This window comes from Mus caroli, chromosome 2, assembly GCF_900094665.2.
Source record: "Mus caroli chromosome 2, CAROLI_EIJ_v1.1, whole genome shotgun sequence".
Taxonomy (NCBI): Eukaryota; Metazoa; Chordata; class Mammalia; order Rodentia; family Muridae; genus Mus; species Mus caroli.
The window spans coordinates 55,346,909-55,357,575 of record NC_034571.1 but is presented as its reverse complement, the minus strand read 5'-3'; the positions used below and the strand labels follow the sequence as shown (position 1 = coordinate 55,357,575).

The following is a 10,667-nucleotide window of genomic DNA, read 5'->3' as shown; positions in this document are numbered from 1 at the left end:
AATGTAAGTGTGTGAATGTGTGAATGTGTGTGAGTGTATGTGAATGTGTGAATGTGTATGAGTGTATGTGAATGTGTGTGTGAGTGTGAGTGTATATGTGAGTGAGTGTGTGTGTGTGTGTGTGTGTGTGTGTAAAACCTAGGTTCCACATAAGAGAGAAACATGGGGTAGTTGTCCTTATGGTCTTTAGGTCTGGCTTATTTTAATTGTGCTCTCTAATTCCTGAATAGGGATTAATTTTAAGAAAATGAGGACAAATGTTGATATTTGTGCTGCCTATTTTTTGGTTTGTTTCTGGTTTTTTGTTTTGTTTTGTTTTGTTTTGTTTTGTTTTGTTTTTTGTCAACTTGACACAGCTGGAATTGTCTGAGATGAGGGAACTTCAATTGAGTAAATGCCTCTGTAAGATCAGGCTGTTGGGCATTTTCTTAATTAGTGATTGATGGAGAAGGACCATTGTGGGAGGTACCATCCCTGGACTGGTGACCCTGGGTTCTATAAAAAAGCAGGCTGCACAAGTATGGGGAACAAGCCAGTAAGCATCAACCCCATGGCCTCTGCATCAGCTCCTGCCTCCAGGTTCCTGCCCGTTGAGTTCCTGTCCTGACTTCCTTGAGGATGAACAGTGATACATACGGAAGTGTAAGCTGAATAAGCCCTTCCCTCCTCAAACTGCTTTTGCCCATAGTGTTTCATCATAGCGCTAGTAACCCTAACTAGACAGTATGGTTGCATGGTCAGAGCAATCGTGCTCTGAGATATTTGCAGCACCTCCTCTTTTTTGCAGCTTATAAACTCCTTAAACAGTAAGCAGATGGAACATTGAAATTAACATTTACTTCCATCAAACAATTCTCAGTATGAATATAATAATTATTATTATATGAATAATTATGATTACTAACTTTACATAAATCTACCTCACACCTAAATTTGAAGGTGAGAGCTCAGTCACACTTCCTCCCAACAGATACCAAGCACCTGCAGTGTGTCTGACACTGTCCTATAGCAGGAAATCATTTTCTGGCAGGTTCCATGGAGAGGCCTGGCACTTCTCTTACTGGTGACGATGTTGGTCCTGACATAGTATTTCCCTGAAGGCAGTCAAAGGACTCCATATATCCCCCTAAAATTCTGAACACCAAAGCATTGCCTGAAATTTGAACTGAGTAGTTTTCACCTAATAATCTGTTTTGTGTTAGGATTTCCAGGTCGTCTGGGAAGACACTATTTTGGTCTGTTCACTACTTTATTATTATCAGTAAAGGATCAGAGAAAAGCTTTAGACCAGTGGTTCTCAACCTTCCCAGTGCTGTGACCCTTTAATATAGTCCCTCATGTCGAGGTGACTCCCAAACATAAAATTATTTTTGTTGCTACTACATAACTGTCATTTGGCTACTGATATAAAATATGATGTAAATATATGATATATAGGACAGCTTATAAATGACCACACAAAGGGCTCATGACATAGGTTGAGAACCACTGATTTGGGCAGACGTAAGAGAAGACCTAAAGGGGTCTGTATATGAAGAGGAAGCTGGGGCTGGGGAGACGCCTCCATGACTATAAAGTACTTTCTCAGCAAGCGTGAGTGCCTGAGTTCAAATCCCTAGCATACTTGTAAAGACATAGGCATGGTGTCGGGTCTGTAACCCCAGCAGTGGGGAGGAAGGAGGCAGGCAGTTCCCTAGAGCTCACTGACAAGCCAGCCTAGCCAAATGATCAGCTCAGGTTCAATGAGAGGCCATGGTTCAAAAAAATAAGGAGAAAAGCAATTGAGAATGCCATGCAATGTCAACTTCTAGTTTACATGCGTGCATACACACCCAACCCCCTAACATATACATATCTGCATACACATGAACATATGCATTCACCATATATACACCAATAAGAGAGAGAAAAAGAAAGAGAGAGAGAGAGAGAGGAAGGAGGAGGAGAAGAAAGGAAGGAAGGAAGGAAGGGAGGAAGGAAGGAAGGAAGGAAGGAAGGAAGGAAGGAAGGAAGGAAGGAAGGAAGGAAGGAAGGAAGGAAGGAAGGAAGGAAAAGGAAGGAGGGAGGGAGGGAGGGAGGGAGGGAGGAAGGAGGGGAGGGGACAGGAAAGGAGAGAAGAACGCTGGGCCCAGGCATGTCTGTAATCCTAGCCCTAGCACTTAGGAAGCCAAGGCAGGAAGATTGCTGGGCTGGAGCAAATCTAGGCTGTGTGCTGAGTTCTAGGTCAGCCTGAAACTGCATAGTTAAGACCTACTCTCAAAAAAATAAAAATATTTGATTAATTAAAGAGGAAGCTTAGTGAGGAAGGACGTTGGAGTTGAACATGAATTTTAACCCTGAGGACGAGTCATGGCAGTTTCTGGGGATTCCCAGCACCAACCAAATCCCTTCCTCACTCGGGACCACCCAGCTCTGGATCTCACTGGGGTCCACCCAGGTCTGGACCACGAGCAGACTGCCTCAGGCAGGAAGCAGCTACCAGGCTGTTGTGTGACCGTGCAGGGTTCTGGAACACCACCCACTGGGAACACTTGCTATTCAGAGCTCGGCTCATGACTGAGCAAAGTCCAGAGTTCACTCATTCATCCTATGACACTTTTCCCTTTAGGACGGACGCTGGAAAGTGAAAGATTGTAAAGAAAGACTCTTTTATATTTGTAAGAAAGCAGGGCAAGTCCCTGCTGATGAGGAGTCCGGATGTCCAGCGGTGAGTACTGCGAGCACTGCCATGGGGTGCTCACCATGGGGCGCCGGGACTATAGAAATGTGCCCACCGTGGTGTAAAAGCAGCCTCGCTTCTGAGTGAGACTTCCCCCTTCCGAGTCAGATTTCCTGTCGAGGTGTCAGAATGCTTGTCAGCCCTCAGAGGGACATGTTCTACTGTGCTCTTTGACCGCAAACTACTTTTTTTGTTTTTACAAAGATAAAGTTGTAAACGAACCCATCATCCCCTCGATAAAAACGGTGATCACGTGATGCCCCATCTCCTATGTGGTTCTCACAGTTCTCAAGTAGGGCGCCTGGGAGTGTGAATGCACTCTTCAGGGGCAGAGTTCGAGGTTCTGATGCCAGGATCCTGCCTCTCTTTATACCCTTCTCGTTCTTAAATGTTGGCATGAATACAGCAATGTGCTCAGAAAGTATGTTTCCCGGGGAAACGGAGGCTAAGGCTATGTTTGGTGTAACTGGCAAGGTATTTTCACATACTTTAGATAAAATATATCACTTTAGCTTTAAATCTAAAAGCCACAATGTTTCAAATTTCTTTAATGCATTTACTATTTTGCAGGAAAATTTTATACTGTCAGTTTTAGTCTCTTAGAATTCTGTATCTCCTCCCCCCCCCCTTCGTTTCCTAATCCACCCATTGGCAATCCAACTAAGGAGTGATCCATTTCATCAGGGGCTGCACTTTCCTCATTAATCAATGTGCACACACATGAGTGACCCTGCATACTCCGGCTGGATGATACTTGTGCCATAGCCCACACACCACCAGACATTCCATCTAAGGACTGCCAGTCCTGAGTGAGTTCCAGCTGAGCACAGACCTAAAATCTACCTTTTCTGTGCCTTCCAAGGCAAGCCAGCAGGGTTGCGGGAGCACAGCCCAAAAGACTGCTGTGCCCTTTGAACTCTTTTCTGCTTCCTTTCCCAAGCATGCGTCACCAGTCTTTACAGTAGATTCCACATCCAGAGATTTCCATGTCCAGAGATAATTCTTTAGTTTTATGGGAAATTTCCCATTGGTTTTATTTTGTATCAGATTAGGGCTATCACTTCCTAATGTTTTGTTTTGTTTTGTTTTGTTTTAGCTCATTGTTTCAATAAAACTTGCTAAGTAATTGTCACATGTATAATTAATTTATGGAATGAGTCCAGAAGCCAGGCATGTACTACAACTCAAGAAGCTGTTGAAGATCATGAATTTGAGACCAGCCTGAACTCTATAGCAAGTTCCAGGCCAGCCTGGCTACATAATAAAACCCTGTCTAAAAAACAAAACAGCAACAATTTAAAAATACAAAAACAAAACCAAAAACATTGATTACCTCAAAAGCAAAACAGTAATTTTTATTTCCTGATGAGTAATTTTGGGGTGTTGGGCTGTGTGAGCAATGCTTCTATCTTATTAGCCAAAAAATTACTATTAAATAAGAAATATTTTGTCAGAAAAGTCAAACATAAGTCACTCTTCCTCCTGTCCTTCCAAGGACAGCCCAGTGGTACCTGAGGGGCTGAGTCTGGCCCCAGAACAGACAGGAGGAAAACGGAGCAGTGAGTTGGCTTGCTTCCTGGGGTGTTGTTTTAGCTGAATTAGCCAATTTCTAAAGTGTTCTGCAATTAACCACAGAACTAATTCCTTTTCCAAGAAATATCCTAGAAACCATCTTGTGTCTGATCAAAAGCTGGTGGTGTTCACTGACAGGGCACAAAATGATGAGCACTTTAAACTGGTGAGGAAGCAAACACGGACAGACAGAGTCATGGGACCTGGTGGTGTAGGGAGCAGAAGTGAAGTCAGGTGTGCTAGAATAAATGAATAGCCACTTCACTATATGGTTTTAAGGAAGAGACCTGCCCTACCTTGCTCCCACTGCTAACTGACAGAGCTACAAATTTTTACCTTCATCTAAGTCCCCAAACTTACATTCTTACTACTCCAAAGGACAATCCCTTAATTTGGGGGACACCTTAGCCATATGTGTATGTGTCGTCTCTGCACTAGTGAGCTAGTTACTACTTGGAAACATTATGGCCCAAACAAGACTGTCCTGGGGACTGGGGATGTAGCTCAGTTACAAAGGACTTGCCAAGTGTGCAAAGACCCCTGGGTTCCATGCACAGCATGGGCAATAAAAGACAAAAAAACAGTTGCTTCACCTGGACTCAATGGCTCTTGTAATCCCAACTCGCAGGACGTTGTGGCAGAAGTTTGAGTATAGCCTCGGCAACTTAGGAGGCACCAGGTTTGACAGGTGTGGGCTACCATGACTCAAAACAGCAGCAGTGGCAGCAGCAACGAAAAAGTGCCTCAGAACTAGGTAGAACTTCAGTATAGACCCAGATGACCAACCTGTTAGTAACTCTACTTAAGCCCCTAGGAACCCAAAACAGCTATTTGTGAAATCAAACTGAAAACTCCATCCATCACGCTCCACACTACGTAGAGGCCCGGCCTCACAGCTCCCCCGAGTTTTCTCCTACTCAAGGATTCCCCTGCCTTTTCTCCTTTGCTCCTTGGGACAGCCACGCACGTTATTCTTACCCTCAACCCACAGATGAGGAAACTAGATGCGGAGAGATTGTGTCTTTTAAAGCACATCCATTATTTATAAATAAAGTAGCTTAGTGGGGAACCCAGAATTCAAACCGATTCAAACCATCCTCCCTCGATGGTCAATAATTATTTTAACCCAAACATCACATCCATTTGAAAGAAATTCTGTGAGCCTAAGAAAAAGGATGGTGGCTCTTGCGTGAGTATCTCTTTATTGCTTTGTTTGTTTGTTTGTTTGTTTGTTGCAGGATTTCACCTTTATTTTCAGTTGTGTTTGTTTTTAAGGTGGTTATATTTTTTGAAATGTAAACTGAGTATTTAATTAAATGTGGACCGGGCTATGACTGGTGGCATTTCCAGAGGGAACAAACATAGAGCTCTATGAAAATGAAACTCCAAGTCAGAAAAGAAAATGGAGCAAGTGGGAAGGAGGGGCTCTCCGGGCATTTAACTGAGTCACACTGTATCCTTACTTTCTGGTTCTTGTTTATCACCCCCTAAGGGCTGGGAGAGACATGGCAGATTTTGTTACAAAATCGACACAGTCCTGAGAAGCTTTGAGGAGGCTTCGAGTGGTTATCACTGCTCTCCCGCCCTCCTGACCATCACCAGCCGGTAAGTGCGAACTCTCTAAGCTGCCTCTTCTCTGGCCTGGGCTGAACAATGGCATAACATCAGTCCACTGGGCTCGCCCACGTCTAAAACGTGTGTGCAGTAGAATATTAACTGATTTTGAGTATTTGTGGAGAAGAGTCGAAATCTGGTGTTATATTTCTAACTTGATTTTTTTTTTTTAATGACCAACACTAAAGCTTAAAGTAGCCTTTACTTTCCAAGAACGTTCATTGGTTTCTAGCTTGGTTGACATAGACAGGTATATTTGGGTTTGTCTTCTGTTTGTAATGAGAAGAAAATGTCACTGAACAGTACTTTTAAGTGTGATGGTTAGAAGTTGTGGTATGTTTCATAGAAGAGGAAATAGAAGGAAATTGAAGGGGCAGGCAAATGTGTCTTAGGGGTTTTATTTAAACTTAGATTGCTCTGTACATGGCTGTCTTCCTGATACCAACGGAGAGACTCTGCCTGTTTTTCGTATTTACAATTTGAAGCAGGTTACAAATGTGTAAAGGGGATAAAAAATGTCATAAGAAAGATGTGTCATGGCAATGCCCAGGACACTGAGGGCTGAGGGACCAACTCTTCTATCCCTAACACGGGTAGAATTCTTCAGGAGTTCCATCGGAAACTGTATCAGCCAAGCGGGCCACTTCTGTGAATTCAAGGCCAACCTGGTCTACTCAGTCCATTCCAAGCTAGCCAGGGCTACATTAGAGACTCTGTCTCACACACACAGGCACCCTGCTCTCCCTACTTTGGAAGTCCACATTGACAGCCATTATCATGGCCTTTCCCCTCCCACCCTCTTCTGTCATCCACACAGTGCTTGGGAATGAGACTGACACCCAAAGGAACCGAATGGCAGGTGGTATTAGTGGGCTGAGTGGCTCTCACTGGGGCACAGCAGAAGCTTGCTAGATCTCTGTGCCATTTCTAGGTCTCTCTTTCTCCCTCCCAGACACAGCTTCCAGGCAGAAGGAGCCCCTCTGTCCTCAGCTCCTCAAAGCTCCAAGAGCACTTGGAGTCACAGGTCTCCCAGTTAGAGATCCAACATAGGACATTATAGGAGCCTGCCCAATGAGACTAGCTTCCTTTATTAATTATGATTTCATTGAAAACCAGAAGTCTAATTGTTTCATCTTCTTAATATCTCAGTTTTCTTGAATATTCGTTGAGTGTCTATCACTGTAACTCAAATTTCTTTCCCTGGGGAGATATAAACAAGGGCTACCCCTCCTCCTAAGGTCCCAATCACAAATTGAGGCCCAATTCTGCTAAAGTTCATTCTGGGAAGCCATTGAGTTTATTTGGCTTTCTTTCAAGCATAGGTTATTTACTGGAACATGGAATATTCCTTCCCCAACCAGCCACACCTGGAAATCCTTTGTCCAGCAGGGAAGAGGGCTCCTAGGTAGCTACTTTGTTGGAGAATCCTCCCCACTCAGTCTTTTCAGACCTAAATTATCAGGCAGTACAGAACAGCTAATACTCAGATGAGGGTCTTGTGACCCACCTCACCCATCTATCCATGGAGGTAAAGAAACCCAGCTAGGAAAACCCCTCGGCACATGCTGGCTGGTGAGACAGCCGTGTAAAGCAATCACTTTCTCATGCAATGTTAATTACTTTACACAGGTTATCTATCTGGCGTGTGTGTGTATGTGTGTGTGTGTGTGCATATGTGTGTGTGTGTGCATGCATATATGTGTGTGTGTGTGTCCTCATATATATTCAAGAGTTTATTAGAAAATTACTCATTGACTACCAATTTTGTAAAAGATTCCATACTAAACACTACATGCTATTTGAAGAAATGCAGGTGGTGTGACTGAGCCTTCTGCAGCATAGAACTGAAAAGACCAAACATTGCAGACATGAAACAGGTCAAGGAGGTGGAGTAGCAGCCTTGCAGATTGCTAAGAGTGCCATAGAGCCCAATCCAACACAGAAATCTGTTAGAGTTCACATTTCTCATAGTCTACCTCACTCAACTGTTAGAGAGCTTCAGTTCCTCCAAACTGGATACCAGCGGATTCTGTAAACATCTGTGGGGTGTTTTGTTTGTCGGTTGTTGTTGTTTGCTTTGCACACTGTATTTAGCAGCCAACCCTTAGGATCACTCTGACTCTAAAGCAGGGTATCACACAATTTATTTTTTATGTTAATTTCAGCCATGTCTTATTTTGGGCTAATATTGCTATGATAAAACACCATTACCAAAAGCAACCTGGGAGGAAAGCATTTATTTGGCTTACAGATCCTGAATCACAGCTCACTGAGGGATGCCAAGGTAGGAACTCCAACTGTGTGGGAACCTGGAGGCAGTAGGTGATGCAGAGGCCCTGCCTGAGGAGGGTTGTGCGCCAGCTTATTCCTCATGGCTTGCTCAGCCTGCTTTCTATCAGCACCTGGACCACCAGCCCAGGGATAGCACATCCACAAGGGTTGGGCCCTCCCCCATTGATCACGAGTTAAGACGTTCTACAGACTTTTGCACCCATAGCCCATCTTCTGAAGGCATTTTCTCAATTGAAGTTCTCTCTTCTGAGATGACTCTAGTCTACATCAAGTTGCCATAAAACTTAGCCAGCATAAGGCATGTAGGCCCATCCAGGTTACCTTGTACTGGCATGTGTTGGCATGCCTCCAGTCTCCACAGAGCCTGCAGGACTGTATGAGGCCAACGATGTGATCTCTCTCCCACTCAGTCGGTCAGTATCAGGACTCACCTCCACAAACAAGGACACATCCAAAGCAGAGGCTCCTCCATGAGACTCTCCGGTCGAGGAAAGTGGGCCCTCATTTCATTCAGACCCCATCAGGGAAGAAGGCAAGTGGTTATCAGTGCTGCAACATTCTGCAGCAGGACTTGTCTGAGAAACATGGGCAGTGTGAGGGAAGGCTTCTCAAACCCAGGAGCTCCCACAGACAGGCTTGGGAATCACGTCTCTCCATCACTGACATCCTGTTTGACTCTCCACCACTCTGAGCACCTGAGCTTGTAGTTGTTAATTGGTTTTCCACTGTCTGCACAGTGGAGTGACAGGTTTGATGGGTGCAATTAGAACACCTGCTAAAAATGACTTTTGTTCTGGGTTTTTGTTCAGGGTTAGGACTTTTTAAAAATTCATTGTGGAATACAAAGGGGAAAAAACAGACCCTTCCATCTGAATAACAGATTTTGATTTACTGGACTACTGTTAAAAAACAAAAACAAAAAACAAACAAAAAACTCTTTTTAGGTCTGGTCACTTTGCTTCCAGACAGAACAGGATACAAAACTGAATTACCATGATACCACATGCTTAATAGCTAAGTCAATGAAGCATGAACCAGTCAGCCTTGAAAAGTTTTGTACAAAATAATGCAAATGATGCATGATTTTTTTTTTGCCCTCCAAAAAGAGATATACTGCCATAGTTCACATTCTCCTGTTTTTAAAGCCATATTCCCCTAAACACAATTAGAATTAGCCTGGTAAAATATTCATGAAGTAAAGTGTATCACTGTCCTGACCTTAAGAGAGCATCAGTGGTCTTAAATGAATTCACGTTGCTGAGCATCCACCAGTACCATCTGTCTCCGGACCATGGTTCTTCTTCTGATAGGCAAAACTCCATACTCTTTCAGGAATCCTTCCTGATTCTCCATCCCTCACCCACCCTCAGCTCCCAGTGACCAGTTTTCTGTTTTCAGTCTCCAGAAGAGGGACCATCCAAGGTATCAGATATTAATAGGGCCATCTTATATCTGTATTGCTACATGTGGTGGTTTGAATAAGTATGGCCCTTAGAGATTCATGTGTTTGAATATTTGGCTATAGGGAGTGGTACTATTAGGATGTTTGACCTTATTGGAGGAGGTGTGGCCTTCTTAGAGGAAGTGTGTCATTGTGGAGGTGAGACTTTGAGGTCTTAAATGCTCAAGTTACATCCAGTCTGAAACACATCTAGTCTCCTCCTGCTGCCTTTGGATCAAGATGTTAAACTTTTGGCTTCTCCGCCATCATGTCTGCCTGCCCACTGCCCTGCTTCCCACCATGATGATAATGGACTGAACCTCTGAAACTATAAGCCAGCTCCAATGAAATGTTTTCCTTTATAACAGTTGTCTTGGTTATGGTGTCTCTTCACAGCAATAAAACCTTAAGTAAGACCCTGTACCTGGCTCATTTCACTTAGCACAGTGTCTTCAAGTTTTATACACATTGCAACGTATGTCAGAATTTCCTGCCTTTATAAGGCTAATATTCCATTGTTTGTATGCACAGTATATTTTCCAACTTACTCATCAATAGACATTTGGATTGTGTCTTAGTTAGGGTCTCCATTGCTATGAAGAGACACCAACACCAAGGCAAGTCTTATAAAGGACAATATTTAATTGGGGCTGGCTTTCAATTTCAGAGGTTCAGTCCATTATCATCATGGTGGGAAGCATGGCATCGTCCAGAAAGACATGGTGCTGGAGGAACTGAGAGTTCTAGATTTTTTTTTTAATTTTTTTTCTAGGTATTTTCTTCATTTACATTTCAAATGCTATTCCAAAAGTCCCCCAGAACCTCCCCCGGCTCCCCTTCCCACTCACTCCCACTTCTTGGTCCTGGTGTTCCCCTGTACTGAGGCATATAAAGTTTGCAAGACCAAGGGGCCTCTCTTCCCAATGATGGCCAACTAGGCCATCTTCTGATACATATTCAGCTAGAGACAAGAGCTCCGGGGGGTACTGGTTAGTTCATATTGTTGTTCCACCTATAGGGTTGCAGACC

The 10,667-nt window shown here is 43.7% G+C and overlaps 1 protein-coding gene across 1 annotated transcript in view; it reads left to right on the top strand.

The window, feature by feature from the left end:
* Pla2r1 (phospholipase A2 receptor 1) overlaps positions 1-10,667 on the top strand; it is a 137,486-nt gene that overhangs the window by 53,243 nt on the left and 73,576 nt on the right. The window contains exons 9-10 of the mRNA XM_021186203.2: positions 2,609-2,707; positions 5,784-5,896. Of these exons, the coding sequence (XP_021041862.1) occupies positions 2,609-2,707; positions 5,784-5,896 (212 nt within the window). The remainder of the gene's footprint in view (positions 1-2,608; positions 2,708-5,783; positions 5,897-10,667) is intronic.